The sequence below is a fragment of the Acomys minous genome, assembly GCF_964271855.1.
Source record: "Acomys minous genome assembly, chromosome: 13".
Lineage (NCBI taxonomy): Eukaryota > Metazoa > Chordata > Mammalia > Rodentia > Muridae > Acomys > Acomys minous.
The window spans coordinates 47,354,089-47,380,226 of NC_140495.1; the positions used below are offsets into that span (position 1 = coordinate 47,354,089).

At 46.2% G+C, this 26,138-nt stretch overlaps 2 protein-coding genes across 6 annotated transcripts in view; one reads left to right on the plus strand and one right to left on the minus strand.

Moving 5' to 3' along the window:
- Window positions 1-56: 56 nt before the first annotated feature.
- Window positions 57-23,746, plus strand: PIGB (phosphatidylinositol glycan anchor biosynthesis class B; the record flags this gene model as incomplete). 3 transcript variants are annotated; one of them, XM_084752895.1, is made up of 12 exons in its annotated part: window positions 57-186; window positions 871-1,006; window positions 2,668-2,785; window positions 5,398-5,502; window positions 7,580-7,710; window positions 11,664-11,804; window positions 15,504-15,555; window positions 17,671-17,882; window positions 18,574-18,638; window positions 21,609-21,822; window positions 21,919-22,099; window positions 23,269-23,746. In XM_084752895.1, the coding sequence occupies 12 exons, from the start codon at window positions 57-59 to the stop codon at window positions 23,410-23,412; spliced, it is 1,629 nt and encodes a 542-aa protein (XP_084609021.1). In that variant the 3' UTR covers window positions 23,413-23,746. The 3 variants fall into 3 exon arrangements, 2 of the variants coding, with proteins under 2 accessions (XP_084609021.1, XP_084609022.1); XM_084752896.1 differs by having other exon boundaries at window positions 17,716-17,882; XR_014773629.1 differs by lacking the exon at window positions 23,269-23,746 and having other exon boundaries at window positions 21,551-21,822; window positions 21,919-22,057.
- CCPG1 (cell cycle progression 1) overlaps window positions 23,560-26,138 on the minus strand; it is a 36,591-nt gene continuing 34,012 nt past the window's right edge. For all 3 annotated transcript variants that reach the window (XM_084752892.1, XM_084752894.1, XM_084752893.1), the window contains one exon: window positions 23,560-24,235. In XM_084752892.1, coding sequence (XP_084609018.1) covers window positions 24,046-24,235 — 190 coding nt within the window. In that variant the 3' untranslated portion in view covers window positions 23,560-24,045. The remainder of the gene's footprint in view (window positions 24,236-26,138) is intronic.

A 26,138-nucleotide genomic window follows, 5' to 3' on the forward strand; every position in this document is an offset into this window, starting at 1 on the left:
TCCGCCTGCCAGAAGGTGAGGGGCGGGCTCCGTGGACCGCAGGTAGCCGGGAAGGGATGGAGCCCGAAGCTGGCGACGACCGCCTGGCCTTCCGCAGTCTCCACAGCGGCCCCGGAGAGATGAAGCTGCGGAAGAGGAAGTCCACCCTGTACATGAGCGCGCAGGAGAAGCGCTCTCGGCGTCGCGGTGAGCGCGGGGCACCGCACTGTTTGGGTGGAAGTGAGCTCAGGCTGGCTGGACAGTGTCTTCAACTCGCCTCCATCCTCCTGCCTCAGCCTTCCCAGTGCCATGTGGTGCTGACACACCATCACACTTGGAGTACACAGATTTTAAAATAAAATCTGATTCCATCCGCCTCTCCCCCCCCCCCCGTTGGAAACTAAAATAGAAAATACTCTGTATTCAGCATACAGTCTGCCTGCACAGAGGGAGAAGCAGACTTTGGAGGCAGCTGACCCACTATCTAGTCAGTGATGGCATTTTTATTTGGGGCAAAGCAGTTTAGTTTCTGAACCTTAGCTTCCTCACATGTAAAGCTGAGGTTCTGAAAGGAATCACCAATTGTGGGGAGGGGATGTGGGGGTGGGGGGAGTGTGTTTGTGTGTTTCCTAGTGGGGATTATGTCTGTTTTCCCTCTGGTGGGAGGTGTACCGTGGGCTGCTCTCCATGTCCCTCACATTGCCTGGGAGCACACTCAGGGCCTGAGGTAGGCTAGGCAGGAGGTGTCCCAGCTCTGAGCTAACTGCATGGAAGAGCCGCCCTGCTCAGTCAGTAGTGGGTGGTGTGACTGGCCAGGGCACCACAGATGTGGGGCTGTAGGGACAACTGCCTGAATTTATGCCACAATTACTGCTTTGGTTTACTTTTCAGATTTTCTTGGAGAAAACATTTACCTGGTCCTGTTTACCATTGCTTTGCGAATAGTTAACTGCTTCTTAGTCCAAACAAGCTTTGTTCCCGATGAATACTGGCAGTCTCTTGAAGTCGCACACCGCATGGTTTTCAGATATCCTTTATAGTTTCTCTTCCACGCTGAGTGTGCATCTGTCTTAGGAACTCAGTTCATGATTACATGTTTTCAATATATGGTTGAATAACTTCAGCTCAACATAGTGTGCTGTTATGTACTGATATTTATTCTGTGTCTTCCTTTGATGCTTATAGACCTGACAAGACACAGAGGAAAAACCTGGGTGTGGTGGCATGTGCTAATTCCAGCACTCGGGAGGCAGAGGCAGGCAGATCTCTGAATGTGAGGCCAGCCTGGTCTACAGAACAAGTTCCAGAACAGCCAGGGATACACCAAGAAACCTTGTCTAAAAAAAAAACAACAAACAAGCAGGGCAGTGGTGATGCACGCCTTTAATCCCAGCACTTGGGAGGCAGGTGGATCACAGTGAGTTCAAGGCCAGCCTGGTCTACAAAGTGAGTCCAGGACAGCCAGGGCTACGTGGTAAAATCCTGTCTCGAAAAACCAAACAACAACAAACAAGCAAAAACACCAGCAAAAACAAAAAACAAACCAAAACAAAAAAATAGACTAGACGCCTACAATGATTTGTAGTTAAAGATAGAGATAAAGTGAAAAACACAATCCCTTCCAGCAATTGAGCGGCTCCGGCCTACCTCTGCTTCAAAACAAACCCAGGTGCTTAGGATGGCTCAGCTAGTAACAGCATACGAACATGGCCATGTCCGTTCTGCCCCCAAGACTCACATAGGGTGGCTAGAGGGGCTGGAAAGGTTGCTCAGTGATTAGAGCTGCTCTTAACCATTGAGGACCACGGTTCAATTCCCAGCACAGCTGTCCTGCTGCTAGGGGACTTGATGTCCTCTTCTAGCCACATGTGTACGAGGCATGCACATGGTGCACACAAACATACACATAAAGTTAAAGGTTTTTAAATGGAAAGAGAACCAAGTCCACAGAGTTGTCCTCTGACTTGCACCCCTGTTTGTTTGGTTTGGTCCTTTGGTTTTTTTGTTTGGTTGGTTTTTTGAGACAGGGTTTCTCTGTGTAGCCTTGGCTGTCCTAAAACTCTGTAGACCAGGTTGGCCTTGAACTCACAGCAATCTGCCTGCCTCTGACTCCCAAGTGCTGGAATTAAAGGCTTGTGCCACCATCCTGCTTTGACTTTCACCCTTGTATCAACATACAAATCATGCACAGACACACACACACAGTAATATATATTATAGTTATATATTAAATGAGAAAAACATTCTTCTCTTTTTTTTTTTTTTTTTTTTTTTTTTTTTGAGACCGGGTTTCTCTGTGTAATAAGTCCTGACTGTTCTAGACTCATTTTGTAGACCAGGATGGCCTCAAACTCATAGAAATCTGTCTGCTTCTGCCTCCCAAATGCTGGGATCACAGGCAGTGCACCACTGTGCCCAGTTAAGAAACACCTTTCTAGCTTGAAGAAATTAGGACTTTAGTTAGCCAAATAAATATTCAGTATAAAATCCTGCATCTTAAGGATTACAGTGTAGCTTAGTGTAGAGTACCTGACTAGCCAAGGCCTGGGATTCAATTCCTACTATGACCAAAACAAAGAAAAAAAATTCTATGTTTTAAAACTTCATTGTCAGAGAATAAAGTATTATTTTATATATGAAAATATAAATATATTTGCTTCAATGACATTTTATCCTTAATATTAACAATTATGGTTATTTGACCTGGGAATGGACAGAGAAATTGAGGGGCTACACTTACCCTTTAATCTTTGCAAGCATATACAAGATTCTGCAACTTTTGGGAAAGGACAGTGTTCAATTACTGGTATGTTTAAGTTACAATGACCAAGATTGTTGTTAAATCCAGATTTATTCCTTTTTCAAAAGTAAAATAACTGAATGACTCTCCTAGTATCACAAAATTTGTTTTGTTTTTGTTTGTTTGGTTGGTTGGTTTTTCAAGACAGGGGTTCTCCGTGTAACAGACTTGGCTGTTTTGGAACTCTCTTTGTAGACCAGGCTGGCCTCGAGCTCACAGAGATCCACCTGCCTCTGCTTCTCTAAAGGCATGCACCACCACACCCAGCTCACAAAATTTGTTTCATTAAAAGTCTACTGTTGCTAAACTCTAGCCTTATCTCGGAAGCCCACTGTGCCAAAGGCACTGTGATGCAGAATTCTTCAATATATTTAAAAATAAGTAAAATGCAATTTTAAATAAAAAGATAATGGATAAAAGTGAGGGGCTGGAGAGATGGCTCAAGGTTAACAGCCCTTGTGCCACAATCATAAAGACCAGAGTTCAGGTCCCAGAACCTGTTTAACAAGCTAAGCGCCCCCTGCAAACACCTGTGACCCTAGCTCTGAGGAGGCAGAGACAAGATTATCCCTGGGTTGGGTCTACCCTGTAAAAACCCAGTCCCCAGGTCAGGTAGAGACCCTGCCTCCTCAAAAGGAACAAGGGACAGAGAGAGACATCAAAGTCTGCTGTGAGAATTCATTTAAAGATAGCAAAATAACTATTTTACATATTGTTTTGGTTCATTGGATTTGAGGAGAAAAATCAATATGACAAGAATGTAATAGGTGTATCATCACTGTGCTGTGGGGTAGGACAGTTTCTAGACTATGGATTAGGAGGGGCAGTGCAGAGGAGGTGCGCACAGGACTTGAGAAAGGTCTGCCTAGCCTCACTCTCGTGTTTTAGGGTCCTTCAGCAGAGGGGCAAGAGGGAACCAAGCCCAAGTCCCTGGGCATGCTGCGGGTTCCACTGAGATACACCCCAGCCCCTGAGATCTGGTAGGCTACCTATCATCAATTTGGACCCAGAAGTCTGGACTGTTTCTTTCCGTCAGGGAAAGCTACAACCCAGTATTCCAAAGGGAGTCCAATTCTGAGGTGCGGCATGGATCCTAGAAAGACTGGCATGCACACACAAACATGTTGGTGCTAAGAGGCTAGGAGGTTTCAGTTCCTGGAGCTGGTGGGCAGCTGTGAGCCATCTGACCTGGGCACCGGGAACTGAACCTGGGTCCTCTCAGAGTGCAGCAGTGCTCTTAACCAGAGTCATCTCTTCAGGCCAGGATTTTAACATTTTCATTGTTAGGATCACAGGCTGTGGTATCAAGCCTGCCTTGGTCTCAATCCAGGCATCCTCTTTGTGCCTTGGTCTCCTCATGTATTAAGCATAGCTGTCTCAGAGGACTGCTGTAAGGAAGGAGCTGATACATATAAAATATTTACTATGACACATAGCGCATAGTTCTGTAAATGCTTGACTTAAAAACAAAGCCTGTGGTGCACACCTTTAATCCCAGCACTTGGGAGGCAGAAGCAGGCGGATCGCTGTGATTTCCAGGCCAGCCTGGTCTACAAAGCGAGTCCAGGGCAGTCAAGTCAATGCTACACAGAGAAACCTTGTCTCAAAAAAAAAAAAAAAGCCTATTGTATACTTACGAAAATATACTTCTAAATGGCGCACACCTTTAATCCTGGCACTCAGGAGGCAGAGGCAGGCGGATCGCTGTGAGTTTGAGGCTAGCCTGGTCTACAGAGAGAGCCCAGGACAGTGAGGACTACATGAGAAATGCTGTCTCAAAAAACAAAAGACAATAAATAAATATGCTTCTAAAATAGAATCTTTGTTTTGTTGTTGTTGTTTTTTTTTGGGGGGGGTTGTTCTTTGTTTTTTTGAGACAGGGTTTCTCTGTGTAGCCTTGGATGTCCTGGAGTTGCTTTGTAAACCAGGCTGGTCTCAAACTCACAGTGATCTGCCTGCCTCTGCCTCCTGAGTGTTGGGATTAAAGGCATGTGCCACCATGCCCGGCTCTAAAATAGAATCTTACCACAATAAAGATGTTTTGGGTTTTTGGCTTTTTTTTTTTCCTCGAGACAGGTTTTCTCTATATAGCCTTGGCTGTCATGGACTCACTTTGTAGACCTGGCTGGCCTTGAGCTCACAGTGATCCACCTGCCTCTACCCCGAGTGCTGGGATTAAAGGCGTGCGCCGCCACCAAGTGTTTTACAAGCTGTCAAGTGTAGCTCAATGGTAGAGCACTTGCCTAGCATTCACATGGCCGTAGGCTCAATCCCTGCTATTACAAAAAATAATTAGTGTGTTGTAAGATATAAATATAAAAATGGGTAAATGGGGTATGGTGCTTCACACCTGTAAATCCCAATACTTGGGGGTGCTGAGACAGGAAAAGCAAAGAGAAAGCTGGGCACATAGCAAAGTCTCCCCAAAAGACAGCAGAGAGAGAGGGAGGGCCTGCAAGCTAAGCACACACAGCAATCGTATGAATAAATATTGAGATGGAAAGATGGCTTTCTGTTAGTGGTTAGGTTTTTTGTATGTGTTCGTAGGTGTTTGTATGGTAATGCAGTATGAACCAGGACGATTACTTAACAGCCCTTTTTCTTTCTAACTAATGAAGATCTGGCTTCCCAGACTTGCTCAAGCTCTGCTGTCTGCTCTAGCGGATATAAGGCTTTACTCGCTCATGAAGCAGCTGGAAAATCGGGAAGTGGCACAATGGGTGGTAAGTCCAAACACTTTAGAAACAGTGTGACAGAGAGCATGTGTGAGGCAAATGCTCCCTAAAACAGCGATCAGATGACCTTCCTGGAAATTTTTCCATGATTAGAAGCAATGAGATTTGAATGGTGTGCACCATCTCCTGACTGAGCTCCAGTGGGACAGGCTGAATCCAGGAGCCAGCTATGAAGTCCTTGGACCTCTAATGTCAGGGTCCTCATCTCTTTCCTTAGTCTTTGGACATGCCGGAAGCTGCTCTTCCAGCCTGTTCCCTGCACCCTCAGCCCCAAAGCTCTGCCGAGGAATCCCTCTGCACCGAAGCACAGCCCTAGCTGGAATGCCTGAAGGAACTGGGCTTCTGGAAGGGAGGACATGACCTGGAAAAGCATCTTGTCAGTGGCTTATTTCTTGTTGTTTCTAAGTTCTGGGGTTTTTTTTGTTGTTGTTGTTTTGTTTTGTTTTGTTTTGGTTTTTGAGACAGGGTCTCTCTGTGTAGCCTTGGCTGTCCTGGTCTCGCTTTGTAGACCAGGCTGGCCTCGAACTCACAGCAATCCGCCTGCCTCTGCCTCCCAAGTGCTGGGATTAAAGGTATGAGCAACTGGTTTACTTCAAGATGGGTTACCAGTAGAAAGATACCCCAGTGGATAACTGGAGTGTGTGGAACTATTGTTTCTTCTTCTTCTTCTTTTTTTAACAATTTATTTATTTATCATGTATACAGTGCTCTGCCTGCATGTATGCCTGCCTGCTGGAAGAGGGCACCAATCTCATTCTAGATGGTTGTGAGCCAACATGTGGTTGCTGGGAATTAAACTCTGGACCTCTGGAAGGGCCGCCAGTGCTCTTAACCTCTGAGCCATCTCTCCACCTGCCACATCCTCTGCCTCCCAAGTGAAGCATACAGATCTACTGATTGTAATGTTTCTATCAGGAAATACATCCTAAATTCCAACTTCCCATTCACCAACACATTTCCGGGGTATGATGCATTAGTAACCTGGAGAAAGGGTCTTTATTTGTGCAGACATGTGTTCTCTTACCTTTTAAGATGTGTTTTATTTTCTGTGTGTCTGTATGTCAGACCTATGGAAACCAGAAGAGGGCGTGGGATCCCCTGCAGCTCAAGTTACAGGTGTTTGTGAGCCACCTGCCAGGCTGCTGGGACAGTCCTCTGATAGAGCAGTAAGTGCTCTTAGCTCCTTGGTTTTTGTTTGTTTGTTTTTACATTGTAAAAATTAGCTTAGTGGTTTAAGTTCTTGCTAATTCAGACACACAGTAGCTCCATGGAAACTCTCTGCTTTGCTTATTTATGTTTTATACACATTGCCAAAGGTGCACAGAAGATGGGAGCAAATATCACAGCCTGCTTTTGAGATCTTCCTTCCAAGTTCTCCTTCAGGAAAAATCTTTTCTGTCATGAAAATCGGAATCTTCTTCAAAGGCCTTAAAGGAGCAGCAGGGAGCCATGTGTTGCTTCAACAAGCAGTTCCTTCTCTGTAGACTGCTGAGACTTCTGTTTCCATGTTCTTCAGGAAAACGGATTTTTAGTTTTCAAATTGAAACTTAATGCCTCTTGATACGTCTCTCTTAACTTCTCAGCAAGAAATATGGAACAAAGGCTATAGTTCAGTAGCAGTGCATGTTTGAACCTTTGCCCCTACCCCCTATGAAAAGGAAGAAAGAAAGAATAGGATGTTGACTGGACTGGTCCAAGACTAACTTGTGCTACATAGCAACTTCCAGGTCAGCCTTGGCTATATAGCCAAAGTCTAACCCTTAAGATAAAACTATTTGTGTGCGTGTGTGCGCGCGCGCGCTTCTACAGCATACAGGCATGTTGAGTGTTCTATTTGCATGTACACCTGCAGGCCAGAAGAGGGCACAGATCTCATTATAGATGGTTGTGAGCCACCATGTGGGTGCTGGGAATTGAACTCAGGACCTCTGGAAGAGCAGACAGTGCTCTTAACCGCTGAGCCGTCTCTCCAGCCCCAGCATCACTCCTGGCATGGGCTTTCTGCAGACGATAACTCCTAGTTTCCCATTTCCTACCGCAACTATACTCACTCCTGACTTGTTAGTTTTTTTGCCAGCTGTGTTCTTGGTTCACGTGGTATTGCTGTACTCGAACCCTCACAAACACCACGGAGGCTGCTCTCACTGCACTCGCCCTTTTCTACTATCCTCTGCAAGGCTCAAGGTCCACAGACAGGTAAGACAGCCTTACTGTTAATACATCCAGACAAAACTCAAACATGTGCTTTTGAAAACCCATCAACATGCCATGTCCAGTAGCCCCCCAAGTGTTCATGGGACTTGAAGAAACAGGTTTCTTTATGAGTATAACAGGAAACAAAACAGTCTCACTGCATGGTGAACCCAATAAAAGGGCTGGTTACAAAGTGGAGACGTGCTTGGGAAGTTCTGTAGCACTCAGAGCTCACGAAAATAGTAGTCTGTTATCAGCGGGCTCCGAGGGACTAGAAGAAAGGCTACTGAGATCCCCGTGAAGCTCTACTTGAAGGTCCCCGTGGGAGACAGGCGCGGCTAGCCTTCTGCAATGGTAAGAAGTTGGTCTAGAGAATAAATGGCCCTCACTCACGATGTGACTGCCCTCCCTTTCCCTAGAGCAGTGGCTTAGAGCATCCCGCAGGCCCACTGACCTGCTGACCAGCATGGCTGAGCAGCATGAGCAGGTCTGCACATAAGTTAAGAGAAACCCAAAGCAAGCAGCAGAAAGGCCTGAGCAGAAGCACGGAGTAGAGAGAGCTGCAGGCGCTGGGCAGCTAGTGTAGGGAGCAAGTGTGTGGACGGGAGGAGCAAGCACGGAGTGGAGAGAGCTCAGGCGCTGGGCAAGTGTGTGGACGGGAGGAGCAAGCACGGAGTGGAGAGAGCTCAGGTGCTGGGCAAGTGTGTAGACGGGAGGAGCAAGCACGGAGTGGAGAGAGCTCAGGTGCTGGGCAAGTGTGTGGACGGGAGAAGCGAGCACGGAGTGGAGAGAGCTGCAGGCGCTGGGCAAGTGTGTGGATGGGAGGAGCAAGCACGGAGTGGAGAGAGCTCAGGTGCTGGGCAAGTGTGTGGACGGGAGGAGCAAGCACGGAGTGGAGAGAGCTGCAGGCGCTGGGCAAGTGTGTGGATGGGAGGAGCGAGCACGGAGTGGAGAGAGCTCAGGTGCTGGGCAAGTGTGTAGACGGGAGGAGCGAGCACGGAGTGGAGAGAGCTCAGGCGCTGGGCAAGTGTGTGGACGGGAGGAGCGAGCATGGAGTGGAGAGAGCTCAGGCGCTGGGCAAGTGTGTGGACGGGAGAAGCGAGCACGGAGTGGAGAGAGCTCAGGTGCTGGGCAAGTGTGTAGACGGGAGGAGCGAGCACGGAGTGGAGAGAGCTGCAGGCGCTGGGCAAGTGTGTGGACGGGAGGAGCGAGCACGGAGTGGAGAGAGCTGCAGGCGCTGGGCAAGTGTGTGGACGGGAGGAGCAAGCACGGAGTGGAGAGAGCTCAGGTGCTGGGCAAGTGTGTGGACGGGAGGAGCGAGCACGGAGTGGAGAGAGCTCAGGCGCTGGGCAAGTGTGTGGACGGGAGGAGCAAGCACGGAGTGGAGAGAGCTGCAGGCGCTGGGCAAGTGTGTGGACGGGAGGAGCAAGCACGGAGTGGAGAGAGCTCAGGTGCTGGGCAAGTGTGTGGACGGGAGGAGCGAGCACGGAGTGGAGAGAGCTCAGGCGCTGGGCAAGTGTGTGGACGGGAGGAGCGAGCACGGAGTGGAGAGAGCTGCAGGCGCTGGGCAAGTGTGTAGACGGGAGGAGCGAGCACGGAGTGGAGAGAGCTCAGGTGCTGGGCAAGTGTGTGGACGGGAGAAGCGAGCACGGAGTGGAGAGAGCTGCAGGCGCTGGGCAAGTGTGTGGACGGGAGGAGCAAGCACGGAGTGGAGAGAGCTCAGGTGCTGGGCAAGTGTGTGGACGGGAGAAGCGAGCACGGAGTGGAGAGAGCTGCAGGCGCTGGGCAAGTGTGTGGACGGGAGGAGCAAGCACGGAGTGGAGAGAGCTCAGGTGCTGGGCAAGTGTGTGGACGGGAGAAGCGAGCACGGAGTGGAGAGAGCTGCAGGCGCTGGGCAAGTGTGTGGACGGGAGGAGCGAGCACGGAGTGGAGAGAGCTCAGGTGCTGGGCAAGTGTGTGGACGGGAGAAGCGAGCACGGAGTGGAGAGAGCTGCAGGCGCCGGGCAAGTGTGTGGACGGGAGGAGCAAGCAAGGGCGAGGCTGTGGTGGGACCAGGCTCTTCTCCACATCTGGGGTTTTTTTGTTCTCTGCACAGTAGAAAATCATCAGGGTCAAACCCTTTAAAAGAATGAGATGGAGCTGGAGCTGGAGAGATGGCTCAGCAGTTAAGAGCACCAACTGCTCCTCCAGAGGTCCTGAGTTCAATCCCCAGCAACCACATGTGGTTCACAGCCATCTATAATGTAATCTGATGTGCACTGTATATATAATAAATGAATGAATCTTTAAAAAAAAAAAAAAGAATGAGCTAAAAGCTGGGTAGGCTAGTACACACTGTTAGTCCCAGCACTTAGGGAGGCAGAGGCCCATAGATGCCAGAGTTTGAGGCCAGCTTTGTCTAAGTAGCACATCCCAGGAGAACCAGGGCCACATAAAGAGAGCATGCCCCCCGCCACAAAAAATGTCCTAAATGGAAGAGAGACAGGCTGGTATACACTCCGTCTTCTACACAAAGATCTTTTGGACAAAATAATTTCTTTTTCCTTCTTCTTTCTTTCCTTTCTTTCTTTTTTGAAGACAGGCCTCCCTGTGTGATCTTGGCTGCTCTGGAACTATGTAGACCAAGCTGGCTGCAAACTCATACAGAGCAGCCTGCTTCTGCCTCTCAAGCACTGGGATTAAAGTTGTGTGCCACCATGCCCCACTAAGATTGTTTCTGAATTAGATTAAGGTCACTGTAAATATAATGGAGGCTACTATAAGGGGAAAAGACAAGACACAGGAAATGGGCTTTTCATTTTAGTCTCCTGAGCCTGGGCAGTTTTGAGGAATAAGCTGTTTTGTTGTACTTTATATATAGCCTAATTCAACTCCCCAGTTTAGTTCTGTATCATGGTAAGACCCAGCCAGGCCCTGTCCACTGTCTCGTCACCGTGAGACCCAGCCAGGCCCTGTCCACTGTCTCATCACCCTGAGACCCAACCAGGCCCTGTCCACTGTCTCATCACCCTGAGACCCAGCCAGGCCCTGTTCACTGTCTCATCACCGTGAGACCCAGCCAGGCCCTGTCCACTGTCTCGACACCCTGAGACCCAGCCAGGTGCTCCCCACTTGTGGTCTCACTACTCATTACTCAACTTTCTCTGTATGTCACATTCACTTTGAAAAACCCAGGGTAGGTGTGTTAAACATCATGACCCTATTCGGACATAGTAGTTGCATACTTTTTTACTGCCAACATGGGAGGCCGAGATGAGAGGATGAGGAGTTGGAAGTCAGCCTCCTCTGTGCAGCAGGTTTGAAGTCAGCCTGGTCCTGGTGGTTCATACCTATAATCCCAACACTTGGAAGACGCATTAAATTGCTCATCCTCACCTTGAACTCATAATCCATTTCCCTCAGTCGCCCAAGAGCTGAGTTATGGACTCACAAGTGTTTACTTAATTTACATGAATTTACTTAATTTTGAAAGAAAATAATACCTTCCTTCTTGTAAGTGATGCTAGGAGCAGACCCAAGGCCTTGCACGCTCCTCTTCACAAGGTCCTATCTGCTCAGAAGGCCTTCACTGCATAAATCATGGGATTTCCTTACATGTCTGCATTTCCTTCTCAGAGAAAGGATGTGTATGTGTGTGTTTATACAGCTGTTTAGGAGAACATTTTACTATTTTCTGTCAAGAAAGTAGCATTAAAGCTTAGTGTGTTTTTAGCACATACAATTAGTACTAAGTGGCTGCTCCTTACTTGAAAGAGCTACTTGGGGCTTGATGACACAGGCCTGCAACCACAGGGAAGCTGAGGCAGGAGGGTTGACAGTATGAAGTGAGCTGGAGCTACATAAGACAGACACCGTCTCAAAATCCCTCAAGCCAAAGTTCTCTCCCAGTGAAAATAGCCAACTAGCTTCAAGCGCAGTCTCCCAGTCTCCCTGTAACGCCCTGTCCTTACTCCTAGTGTCAAGTACTCGCTGCTGGTTGCCCTTGCCTGCATAGTCCGCCCCACAGCACTTATCCCATGGGTGCCACTACTCTTCAGACATTTCTACCAAGAACAGAGGAAGCTCCATCTGACTCTGCATCATTTTTTCCCTGTAGGGTAAGTCTGGCTGTGGTGCCACCCATAACATCTGACTAAGCTGTAAATGACACTGTAAGGAAGATTTTGTACCTTTCAGCTAATTATTGTATCTACTGTGGCAGGAAACATCTAACTTTGTATCTTCTAGTTTTCAAACACTGGTGCACGTGTGTGCAGTGAAAGGCATATGTAGAGGTCAGAGTACAACTTCTGTGAAGGTGGCTCTCTTAGCATTCGTTCCAGGAACTGAACTCAGGTTATCAGGTGTTTTGGCAAGCACCTTTTACCCACCAAGCTATTCGCTGGCCCAGTATTCTATTTTAGATGCCTAGATTTATGAGACTGATTACTGTATTTTACTTTAGTTAAACAAGTGTCTGTTTCTATTATATTTGTATAGGACCTAATAGCAGTTTTTCTCATATAACCTCATAATGCTCTTGGATTTAAGTGATGCTATTCTTCTTATTTTATAAGAAACAGAAATATGGAGAAATCTAAAATTAGCAAAGCCAGTGAGCTGGTGAGTGATGAAAAAGGAACTGTTAAACACATGTGAGTGGGGGCTGGAGAGATGGCTCAGCAGTTAAGAGCACTGTCTGCTCTTCCAGAGGTCCTGAGTTCAATTCCCAGTAGCCACATGGTGGCTCACAACCATCTATATGTGATCTAATGCCCTCTTCTGGCCTGCAGGGGTACAAGGAGGCAGAACACTGTATACATAATAAATAAATCTTTAAACACAAAACAAACAAAAACACATGAGTGCCCAGAGATGATGCCTAGTATAGCATCCAGTACACAATCCAAATTATCTTCTGGGCCAGTGACTATGCCTGGCCCAGCAGAGATGGCTCAGTACCTGGCACTTGCTACGTAAATCCAATAGACCGCCTCCTTCCTCAGTCTCCCAGGTTCTAGAATAATGGCCTCGAACCACCTTGAACCACTATATCTAACTAACTTAGGAAAAAAAAAAAAGGCTGAGCCTATCTCGTGCCATAAGTTAGAAGAAAACCTCCAATCCATAGATTGCACTTCGAAGGTAAAAGTAGCATCTCTGTCAGGTCCGACAGACAGACCCCTGAGCAGAGCACACCAGACAGAGCAGAAAACTTTGGAAATGGTACATCTGAGTAGTTAAGGACCTTGATGTTGGAGATGTAGCTCAATGACAGACCACTTACATGCTGAACCCAACTGCACAGAACAAAAACAAAAGTTAAGGACAGTTTTGCGATTCACTGTAAAGTGGAAGGGCAAGCTGCAGACCAGTGGCATCTACAGTACATATGATCAGTCAAACCTGCTCTCCAGAGAGGACATAAAACATGGAAAACTGTAAGAAAATAGTGACTGGAGACAAATGATAAAAGACCCTATCAGAGAGATGGCGAGATGGCTCAGAGGTTAAGAGCGCTGCCTGCTCTTCCAAAGGTCCTGAGTTCAATTCCCAGCAACCACATGATGGCTCACAACCATCTATAATGAGATTGGGTGCCCTCTTCTGGTGTACATACAGGCAAAACACTGTGTATGTATGACAAATAAATAAATCTTTAAAAAACAAAACAAAACCCTATCAGCTACTGGGAGCTGGAGTCTCAGTGGTTTAAAAAAGGAAAAAAAAAATACTTGTTCTTACAGAGACTCAGGGTTAGTTCCTAGCACCTATGTAGACTCACAATTGTCCATACCTTCAGTTCCAGGGGGTGCAACACCCTTTTTTAACCTCTGAGGGCACAGGCCACATATGTGGCACACATACATATATGCACATAAAACCCTAACACACATAAATAAATCTAAAAAATATCCAGATGGCCACTAAGTTTAGAGGTATTCATTCATCTTACAGGCCGTGGCACACACTTTAAACCACAGCACTGAGGAGGCAGGAGCAGGTGAGTCTCTGCGAGTTCCAGGCCAGCTAGGGCTACATAGTGAGACTCAGTCTCAAAAGAGACCATACATTCAGCGGCACTCAGTGAATCAGCATTTGTCTATCATGTACAGGGCCTTGGGATCAATACATTTTAAGAGACAAATGATACAAAATCTCCTTCATAATCACAATGGAATGAACTTAGATTTTAACAAAAAGGTAAATATCTAAAAGCTAAAAGACACATTCATGACCTAAAATTACAAGAAGAAATCACAAGGTAGAAATGAGACAATACAGGCAGCTGGGTGCTGTGGTGCACACCTGTAATCACAGCACTGGGGGGAGGCAGAGGCAGGGGGATTGCTGTGAATTCAAGGCCAGCCTGCTCTACAAAGCAAGTCCAGTTCAGCCAGGGCTACAGAGAGAAACACTGTCTTAAAAAAAAAAAAGAAAAGGAAAGAAAAGAAAAGAGACACTATCACTCAGGAGGCTGAGGTAGGAGGGAAAAGCTCAAGTCAGTTAGTACCACTTAACACAAACAACAACAACAGAAACCCCAGGGCCTGCCCTGCCACCCGCATTTATTCCTCCTTACTGGCCGAGTAGTTTGGTGGTGGCTGTTCTTCTGGGTTTACAAATTGGTCTCACCTGGGGCTGTGCCCTGCTTAGCCCCGTCATCTTTAGTTACTCCAGCTTCATTTCCTTACCTAATAAAATCATGCCATCCTGTAAGCCTGCAGGCCTTGATACCACCCACCCACCCACTATAAAATAATAATTAACATTTTGGAAAACAAAGTATTTAACAAAACTAATTGCTTGTCCTAGCAGTATGTCTACTCAACGAAACCACATGTTGTGGACACTTAGTCAATTTGTATGATTTGGCCCAGCATGGTGGCATATACTTTTAATCCCAGGACTCAGGAGGCAGAGCCAAGTGGATCTCTGAATCTGAGGCCAGCTGGTCTACCTGGCTGAGTTCCAGGGCAGGCAGGGCTACATAAAGAGACCCTGTCCCAAAGAAAAAACAGTCACCAAAACAAAATGATACGGATGTGTCTCCTTGTTAGCTTTCTGTTGCTGTGATAAAACACTGACCAAAATCAACCTGGGGAGGAAACAGCTGGTTACAGCTTACAGCTTGTATTCACTACCCAGGGCAGCTAAGGCAGAAACCTGGAGGGAGGAACTAAAGAAGCAAGGAAACCTTAGGAATGCTGCTTCCTGGCTTGCTCCCTCTGGCTTGCTCAGCTACCTTGGGCCCAAGGATGACTCCAGCCACTGTAGGCTGAGCACTACTACATCTACTGGCAATTAAGAAAATGCCACACTGATTTGCCACGGGACAATCTGATGGAGACAGTTCAACTGAGGTTCTCTCAGGTGTGAAAAGTTGACAACTGATGGGAACTAAATAATATTGTCTAGAAATAACTAAATAAAAAACAGAGTACCCTAAAACAGGATAAAAGCAGTGTGACAGTGAAGCTGCCAGCGGCCCTGTGAGCGGGAAGCTGATCTCTGGTAATATACTCAGAGCCACAGGCACCTAGCCAATTACAGTTGGAACTTTTTAAACCCTGAGAACTGCGAAATAATAAGTATTCATATTTTTATGTTGACAGGTTGATTATCCAAGAATAGATAAAATAGTGGGTTTTAAAATTTTGCTTAAGTGCATCTTCTCATCAGTGAAAGACCTTTCAAAATGTATGAAGCTACAGTTGGTGAACTTGTAGAACATTTTAAAGTGGTGTTTGGTACAAGGCATTGGACTGGAATTCAGCAGGTTCGAGTGTGAGTCACCATTCTACTTTGTTTTTCAGATTTATAACCTTCAGTTTGTCTCTGATAATTGATCGTATCTTTTTTGGCCAAGTAAGTAAGACTAGATTAAGCTAAAGGCTATCTATTTTAACCATTTACTGCTCTGAAACCTCAAGCTGGACTTTCGGTGGGTTTTGTTTGTTTTTTCTTTTTCTTTAGTTTTTCGAGACAGGGTTTCTCTGTGTTAACCTGTGAGCAATCTCTCCAGCCCAAAGTAAGTTCTTGACCAGCTAAGACATCATGAACCAATGTCTAAAGCAGAACAGCTTTAAATTTTTTTTTTTTTTTTTTTTTTAAGGAATTCATTTCAAGGGGCTGGAGAGATAGCTCAGAGGTTAAGAACACTGGCTGCTCTTCCAAAGGTCCTGAGTTCAATTCCCAGCAACTACATGGTGGCTCACAACCATCTATATTGAGATCTGGTGTCCTCTTCTGGCCTGCAAGTGTAAATGCAAGCAAAGCACTGTATTATAATAATAGTACAAAATTAAAAAATCTTAAAAAATTTTTTCATTTTATAGTCGGGCACAGTGGCACATACCTGTAATCCCAGCACTCAGGCTATTCTGCTCTACAAATCCAGGACAGCCAAGGCTACACAAAGAAAATCCTGTATAAAAACAAAACAAAGCCAAAAGAACTCATTTCAAAGCTGGGCGTGGTATTGCACACCTGTAATTCCAGCACTTGGGGAGGCAGAGGCAGGGGAATCTATGAGTTCCAGGCCAACTTGGTCAACAAATCAAGTCCAGGATAGCCAAGGCTATACAGAGAAACCCTGTCTGGGGGAAGGGGAGTTCATTTCTTTTTAATTCTTTATTATATGTATGTATGTCTGGAGGGATAGTTGAAGGTGAGAGAAGAACTTTATGGAATAGGTTCTCTGGTCACCTGACGTACATCACTGGTTGCCAAGAGCCTTTATCTACTGAGTTATCTCACTGTCCCCAGAACAACTGGTTTTCATTGTTTTTGTTTTTGTTTTAGAGACAAAGTTTCTCTGTGTAGCCCTGGCTGTCCGGGAATTCACTCTATAGACTAGCATGGCATTGAACTCACAGAGATCCTCCTGCTTCTGCCTCCCAAGTGCTGGGATTTAAAGGTACTTGCTACCACACCTGGCTGTAACAACCGATTTTAAAATCCTGTTAGACCTGGAAAGATGGCGCAGCAGTGAGGAGCAAATACTGCTCTCGCAGATGAACAAAACTGGAGTCCTAGCAGCCATAAAGGAACTGCTCACAACTGCCTGGAATCTCAGCACCAAGGAACCGGACACCTTCTAACCTCTAAGAGCAACTGGGCACTAGGTGTGCATGCGGAGACATGCGTGCACACACATGCGCACAATTATACATACACAAAAGAAAATTAAACTAAAAAATTCTCTCAGGCTGGGTGTGGTGGTACACACCTTTAATCCCAGCACTCAGGAAGCAAATCTCCTGAGTTTGAGGCCAGCCTGGTCTATAGAGAGAGTTCCAGGACAGCCAGAAAGAGAAACTGTTTAGAAAAATCAAAAACAAATCCAACCAACCAACCAAACCTCTCTCTTCTAATGGATATAAAACTTGCAGAACCAAAATATGTGTGAATTATTCATAATTTTTTAGATTAATCTTAAACCTTAGATATTTAGCATTTTACAAATTAATAAAAGATACATAATTAATAAAAATACATGCTGGGCATGATGGCCTATGCCTTTAATCCCAGCACTTGGGTGGCAGAGGCAGGTGGATTGCTGTGAGTTTGAGGCCAGCCTGGTCTACAAAAGCAAGTCTAGGACAGCCAAGACTGTTACGTTACACAGAGAAACCATGTCTCTAAAAACCTTTTTAAAAAAATCAAGTATTTAGAAAAACATTAACCAGGGAAGTGGTGGCCCATGCTTTTAATCTCAAAGGTAGAGGCAGGTGCATTTCTGAGTTGAGACCAGTCTGGTCTAGTGAATTCCATGAAAGCCCTACACAGAGAAACTCTGTCTTGGACGGGGGGAAGAGAGAAAGACAAGTTATTAAGAATTCATATCATTACTCAGAATTACTAAAGACTGCTGCCTGATTTTGAGATTAAATTCTTAGTCATGATTCTGTCAAATACTGTGACGCCCAAGATCAGTTTTTGACACTAACCATTTTTTTCCCCCTCTTTCACTTTTGCCAGTGGACACTGGTCCAATTCCATTTTTTGAAATTTAATGTGCTGCAGAATTTGGGGACATTTTATGGCTCTCATCCGTGGCACTGGTACTTCAGCCAAGGGTTTCTAGTTGTCCTGGGAACCCACTTACCCTTCTTCATTCACGGCTGCTTCCTGGCCCCAAGGAGGCTCCACATTCTACTGCTGACCGTGCTGTGGACACTGCTGGTGTACAGGTAAGACTTCTGCTCACGGAGGCTTAAATGTTACTAGGAGGTTAGGAAACTATTCAAAAGCAAGCTCTTACTTTCTTAGGATATGGCAGTAGAGATTGTTATGTCAGAGGAAAGAAATTATGTGGTGTTCAGATAGTGACAATTTAGACCTATTGTACTTCTGTCTGAAATAAAAATGAGGAACTGGTAAGATGGCTCAGTAGGTAGAGCACTACTCCCATGCCTGTCGCCATGAGCGTGTCCAGGATCCACACGGTAGGAGACAGCAGACTCCCACAAGTCCTCATCTGTGACCTCATGAGCACCCCACCCCAACACACAAACATTTTAAAGCACTTTAAAGGAATGTATCCTTATTCCAAATTTGAATAGTACTACTTAATTGAATTGGCAATATATTTTTCTACGTGTAATTGTTTAATTTCACTCTGACGTTAAACACAACTCATTCTATTTAAAAAGAAGCATGAGTCTGAAGCCAGGCATGGTATAATGCCTACAATGTCAGCATCATGGGCTAAAGCAGAAAATGTTAAGAGTTCGAGGCTAGTGTGAGATATGATTGAAAAATGGTTATCAAAAAAAAAAATTCAATCTCAAATACTTGAAAAAATAGATCATATAATTTAAATACATTAATTACTCAGATTCGTGTAAGATTAATATTTTGCCATGATATCCTTTATTGCAGCATGTTGGGCCACAAAGAATTCAGGTTCATCTATCCAGTTTTACCATTTTGCATGGTGTTCTGTGGTAAGTGTTTTTGTTTAATACAGAATATATTTTAGAAAAAAATTGCTAAAAGAAGCCAGGTGTGGCAGCATTACTGTAATTCCTACACTGGAGTGGGAAAGGCAGTAGGACCAGCCCAAAGTCAAGAGCAGCCTAAAAGCAAGAAGATAAGACGGTCTGGCTGACCTGAAACATCTTTGTATCAGTCTCACTGTGTCATCCAGGCTGGCCTTGCATTCCAGATTATCCTGCCTTAGCCCATCCCCACCAGTGATGGGATGACAGGCTTGCTGCACCGTGCCTCTTCCCTAAGAAAACACCTTAAATCTAAACCTTATTCTGTTGTGTCCTATTTTAACTTGATTTCATGTGAATGTGTCAGCCACTGCTGCATAATTAGTGACTTTTAATGCCATTTACTCTTACAAGCCACATCTCAGCAGTGCTCATTCACACTGGCCTAGGAAGGGCCAGGCTGGCTGTAGGCTGAAGCACATCAGCTCCTCAGTCCTTTCACTGCCCAGTGAGTCGGGTGGAGCTTCTTACATGGTGATTTCAGGGTTCTAAGAGATGAGTGGGAGGGGGTAGAAGGCCTGGGCGTGAGATCAGCTGGCCCTCCCATCAGTCTTTGGGTCACAACAAGTCAAAAGCCAGGCCAGATTCAAGAGCTGATGGAACAGCAAAGTTTTCAGTCTATAGACACTTTCCTAGCCAGAGCTCCCCTCAGTCCACTAAGTCTGGATGATAGCATCCGAGTTCCTTATAGTGTGCACTGTGGTTTCTTATCTGTAATGGGGTTGCTAATAACCCGAGCAGAAATGCTGAGGTGTGCTGACGTGCTGCCAGCAGGCATTAGGCGTCATCATTTACTCCTGGCCAGTAGAGAGCTTGCTTCCCGAGGACAGAACACTTGTTCTGAGTTCAGATCTGCCTATCAACATCAAGACAGACTGTTTTAAACTAACAAGCCAGGGAAAGTAGCACCTGTCTGCACTCCAGCACTCCAGCAGCCGGCCCAGAGGACTGCTTGTTGAGGCCAGCCGGGGTGATCTTGCTTGGCAAGATCCTGCCTCAAGGAAAAATAAAACTGAAAACTCCCAAAACAGCACATCAGCATGGTGGTGTGTATTTGTAATCCTTGCACTGGGGAGCTAGAGAGAGGAGACCAAAGTTCCAGCCCAGCCCGCGTGTTCTCTTCCCTGGGACTAGCTGCTTCTGCCGAAGAGCTTGTGAAGTTACCCAGGCCAGCCTTCAACTTGCACCCCTCTTCCCTCCCTATTAACTGGGATCACTGGGATGAGCTACCTCACACATTATATATATTTCTTAGCTAATTTTGGTGTCTGATGTTTATAGTTCCACTACAAAACTCTTTCTTGGAGGACTTAGTATTGAGGTTGTGGTCAGTGAAAATACAGCTTTGTTTCCTTAACAAATCTAAACTTCCTGGTACCTGTGTCTGTGCCCAGTGACTCATGTTAAGACACAGTTCAGCCGTACCCTCCCCACCGCCCCCAGCCAAATAAACCACCCCTTTCCTCTTCCCAGGGGAACACTGAAATGACTGGCTGACTTAACAGGCTTCCCAGCAGTGTTTAGAAACATAAAGGTTAACATGTATTTCTGATAGAACATTTTAGAGAAGGTATTGGGGATTTCTTCCTTGACCTTGGCTTGTTGTTGTTGTTGTTGTTGTCAAGACAGAGTTTCTCCGGGTAGCCCTGGATGTCCTAGAAATCGATCTATAGATCAAGCTAGCCTTGAACTCAAGAGATCTGCCTGCCTCTGCCTCTCACATGCCACCACTGCCCAGTGACCTTGGGTTTTAGAAGTCCTTGCCACTGTGCAGAACAGGAGATGGAGTTACTAAGTGAAGGCTCAGGGTTTCTCACCCTCTCCACTGTGTGAGCCACCCTGGTAGGCATTGCTGGAGGAAACAGACTGCCATAGACACAACAAAGCCTGAAGCCTGTGCATAGTAAGATAGCTAGTACCCTTATCAGCACGGTAGTACATGTCTGTAAGCCCAGTTCTTGAGAGGCTGAGGTATGAGGATCTTGAGTTTGAGGCCACAAAACCCATACACATACGAAGAGCTAGCTTACATAGAGTGGTTTGTATCTTAAGGCTGAGACGGCCGGGCAAGCATTCTGACACTTAGCTACATCCCAGCACCACACTCAGAAGCATATTTTTTAGGACCAGACAGTAGGAGCAAAGTAGGCGCTTGGTGTGATATTTATGAGAACTGTACCTCTATGTTACATACAGCTAAGAACACCCACCGTGTGGTGGGCTCTAACAGGGTATGAAGGAACACACAGTGCTGCTCCCTGTGAGGAGATCATGGACCGCTGGGCACTGTGGCGCACGCCTGTGATCCCAGCACTAGAGGAGGCAGAGGTAGGCGGATCTTTCAGTTCAAAGCCAGCCTGGTCTACAAAGTGAGTCCAGGACAGCCAAGGCTACACAGAGAAACCCTGTCTTTAAAACAACAACAAGCTGGGTGCGGTGGCGCACGCCTTTAATTCTAGCACTCAGGAGGCAGAGGCAGGCAGATCGCTGTGGGTTTGAGGTCAGCCTGGTCTACAAAGGGAGTCTAGGACAGCCAAGGCTACACAGAGAAACCCTGTCTCAAAAAACCAAAAAGAAACAAAACAACAAAACCTTAAAAAAAAAAAAAAAAAAAAGGCATGGATCTTAGTCCAGGCTAGGCATGTAACTATGTCCCTGGAATTAATTTTCAGAAATCAATCCCCTGGGAAATCTTAGGATGCCAGATGCCCTCAGAGACTGTAAAGTCTGCAAGTTAAGAGTAGACAGCCATTACCCACACCATGCCTCTGATTCACTAGAAAAAGACCAGGCCCTGCCTGAGAGTACAATGGTCAGTGGTCAGAGAAGTTGACTCGCTGCCTATGTGTTTGTCACAGTTCCACGACTTATACTGTTTGCATGGAAAATTACATACTACCACCTGCCTCCATGCAGGATACTCACTAGCCCACCTGAAGGCATGGAGGAAGGCAGCTCTGAGTTTCCTGCTTTTGTCAAATGTGCTGCTGGCCCTGTACACTGGCCTAGTCCACCAGAGAGGCACTCTGGATGTCATGAATCACATCCAGCAATTCTGCCCAAGAGGTCCTGACCCTGCCTCAGTCTCAGTGTTCATGATGATGCCCTGCCACTCCACTCCTTACTACAGGTGAGGCGGCTCTGCCTGGGGTCCTACTTGTCCAAGGTCAGCCTGAAACAACATGGAAACCTGGGGTGCCTAACTATTTTGGCCTTTCTTCCACAGCCATGTCCACTGCCCACTGCCCATGCGGTTTCTCCAGTGCCCTCCAGACTTGACTGGGGAAGCCCAGTATCTTGATGAGGCAGCTGTGTTCTACCTGAGCCCCTTAAGCTGGCTGCACAAGGAGTTCCACAGCAACGCCTCACTCCCCACTGTCTTGGTCACCTTCAGTGTTCTGGAGAAGGTATGTCAGCCTGAAAGAGTCAGCTTAGCATTCCCATTGGATTGGCAACAGGCTGCTTCTCTCCAGCCCTCTCATCTCCTCTGAGTTCTTCTCAAGGAGAAAGGGCTTATTCTGTCTCAGGTCCTGGATGCTGTCCCATGGTAGCAGAGCAGGCATGGTGCTGGGTGGGGACAGCTCCCCGGCTACAGCAGCAGAACGGTAGCTTGTCTAGTTTGTGGAACAGCATGTTAAAAAGGGAACATCCTGGTTCAGTTTGCTCTCCCTTTTTCTTTATTCAGACTGGGCCACAGCCCACAGCGATGCACCACCCACAGTCGGGGCAGGCCTTTAAAGGCACACTTATGAACTTAGCAAGTGTGCTTCACTGCGGGCCTGCCTTATTTCTTCGGTGTGTATTTGTGTGCATGTAGTCCTATACACACAAGTGCAAAGGCAGTGCTTCCCCATCCCTTTCCAGTGCTCTGCCTGCACGTAACCCTGCAGGCCAGAAGAGGGCACCAGCTCTCATTACAGACAGTTGTGAGCCGCCATGTGGTTGCTGAGAATTGGAACTCGGGACTTTTGGAAGAGCAGCCAGTGCTCTTGACCTCTAAGCCATCTCTCCAGCCCTTTACCTCATTTTTTGAGCCTGGTCTGACAACAGTGGCTTGCCAGCAACCCCTAGGACCATATCTCTGCCTCCACTCCAATGACGCAGCCTTAGGGTTTCAGATATGTGCCACCATGCCTGGGTTTATTTACTTTTGAGACAGGGTCTCACAATGTAGCCCTGGTTGTCCTGGCTCACATAAATCCACCTGCCTCTGCCTACTGTGCCCAAATTATGTTGTAGAGCAGACTGGCCTGGAACTCAGAGATCTGCCTGCCTCTGCCTCTGCCAGGATTAAAGATGTGAGCCACCACGCCCTGCCCTAATGGTTTCTTAATCCAATTAAGTTGATAAAATTTAAGGATTACAACCCCCATGTTTTATAACTGGTCTTCCTTCCAGTAAAAATCAGCCCTGGTTCTGTAACTTGCCAAATATCTTTAGCTACCAGAAGTCACTTCTTTCGCCAGAAATCTTACTTCATGAAGAAAACAGTAAAAAAAAAAAAAATTTTTTTTAATTGGCAACTCTAACCTTCTTTGAAACCACACTTGGCAAATATGCCTTTATTTACTTGTAGGAGATCCATGCCTTCCTCACTTCCGGGAACTATGAGAGGACTGCTATTTTCTTCCACACTCACTGGCCAGAAGGTCGAACTGGAAGTCACATACACGTCTACGAACGAAGGTTGACCAGCAGAGTCAACACAGGAGGGATCTGAACTGTGAGGACTCCTGCAGAGTTGGCACAGCTGAGGGAAACTGCCGGTGACTCATGGAGTGAGCAGGAAGCCACTGGGGACAGCTGTACCGTGTACTGTACTGAGGCACACAACATTATTAATATGACGCCAGACTTGAAAGAGACCTTTAGTTTTCCTCACGGAGTTTATTGTTTCTTCCATAGCATTCAGGTGTGCAAGAGAGTTCACAAGAACAAGCCAGCAAGCTCTTCACACGCCAACGGGCTCTTGAACCCACAGAGAGACAAAAGCATGAGAGCAGAAACTGTCAGAGCAGAGGCCCATCTCAGCTCACTCCTCAAGCCCTACTGCACACTAACGATAGCAGGCGCTGCCTGTGCACTGAGCTACTACACCAAGCCTTGTCCCATGCACAGAATGTCTCATGCCTGGCTTCCTTAATAAAAACTACCATTTTTTCCCCAGAGCAAAAAAAAAAAAAAAAGGTTTTGTTTTTGTTTTTGTTTTTAACAAACCTAAGCTACAGGAAAATGCAAGTTAGTAAGCTCTGCTTTTGCATAATATAAAGACAGTCACGGTGATTTCTTAATTTCAACACCAAAGTAGAACGCATCCACATCTCTTAGTTTCTTAAATTAACTTAATTATGAATCAGTATTTAGGATCAAAAGGTAACTGCCCCAATTCTATCTCAAGGTTTGCCGTGTGTCTTCCGTTAGCGCGACCGTGTTTGTGCCATTTACCTTCCCCTCTATAAGGCTGTGGATGAAGGTGCTTCTGCTCTTGTTTTCGGTGCCTGGAGTTTTCAATATTTACCGTACGCTGCTTTTTATCAGGTCGACTGAAAGTAGTAAACACATTTTTTTATCTATGTTAGAGTTCAGTTTTCTAAAAGTAAAAATAACATTCTCCATTAATCTATTATCTGAACACTGCAAAAAGATAAAATGCATAGTATAATTCTATTATAATACCTGGAAAGAGGGGAAATCACTACTTTTCAACACTATAGGAAAAAAAGGACATAAATACCCCTGCACTGGCTGAAAGGGGAAAGCAAACAGGTGATGAGGAACAGGAATGTGACAATAAAGTAATGAGATGTTTCTGTTATTGTTCCAGCAAAACAAAAACCACTCTTCTCTCCGCCCCTCAACTGAAAATATAAACACTCATCTTGCAAGCCAAGCGGCCTCCACCTTCCCCCTTTCGCCGTGAAGGGCATCAGGCCTCCCCCTGCTTCATACAAAGGCCATGTCAACTACCCACAGCACTCAGCTCTGAGGACTAACTTGATGTCTCTGGGGTTTTGTGCTGTCACTCTGCAGTCTTTGGTTGTTTAGCCTTGTGTTTAACAGGCACAGATGTCGTGTCCCCTGCACTAGACCTTCCAATGGAGACTGTCTTCAGAGTGAGTAGGGACGGCTGTCCAACTACCCACCTGTCCTCTCCAAATAAACGTCAACAGGGACTCAAACCAATTCACTTCTGGCTCCTCCTGCTTAGAACTTTCTTCTGGTATCCTCTGCGTAATACCCAGCAGCCAGGTCACTCCACACATACACACAGCATGATGCCTGTCTCACAGTCTCACAAGGACAGACTGTTCCCTACAGGAGGTGCTCCTTACCACCTTTGCTGTCCTCCCTCAGCTTCTCACCAGCTTCCCGCGTGCAGACCACCACAGCTGGCTTCGCACCTTGCCAGTCAGCTCTCCTGGCTGCTGCAAGTCATCTAAAGGGCTAGGCACCATCACTGTAGTGACAGAACCCTTCAGAAAATCTTCATCTCACAAGACAGACACTTCAGGATGAAACAGAGCCCTTCCTGATTCACCCCCTCTGCTCACCTGTTTCTGTAAAGTTACGTCTTCATTTCTCCACACCTTTGCAAACGACCTTCCACTCCAGGGAGATGCCCTCCCCCGTCCACGCACTAACCCTCTCTTCTCTTCCAAAAGGTAGTTTCAAAGCAGGTTCTTTTGCAGAGTCACTTCAACCATCTCTAGACTGCCTGGGGCCGCTACGCCTTCATGGTACTCGGTGCACACCTAACTCCTCAACAGCAGGGGTCTTCCTATTTCCTCAGAGCAGCCTCCCAACACTAGACACCTGCTCAGGAACTGCAGACACAGAACCCGGTCTCGTTATTCTATCGGCACACTGCAGTTATTCACAAGGATGGGACTGTGACACCCGGAGTTAGAGAACCGCGCAGCAGGAGGACAGCAGCGCAGCTCTGAAGAACACCATGCGGCCTTTCGGCTCCTGCCTGTCCCTCAACCTTCTCAGTAGTGACCCTGCAGCTGAGCGATACCCCTGAACATCCATAAAACCAATGACAATGCTTACAGTGGGGCACAGCCACACGACCTGGACTTCAGATTAAAGTCTGTTTCTAGCTTCCTAAATCAAAGATTAAAGGAAATCATTTTACTTAATTATATAACCTATAATGAAAGATGCCAAACTGGCTCAAATAAGTTTATATACCCTTTAACTGATTATGTTGGGTTTCAATCATTTCTTCAAGTCTAAGTGATTATTTAACACATGGGTTTTTTTAAACATTTTTTTTTAAAGTTTGCAATAGTTACAATTTTAAAACTCTTTCAATTTATACTGAATTTCAGTGGCGATTAAAGCTTGTCTCTTACAAATAGTAACCTTCCAAGCTAAAAACAAAAACAAAAAAATCACTATGCAATGTACCACCGTTTGAAGCTATTTATGGTAACATGGTTT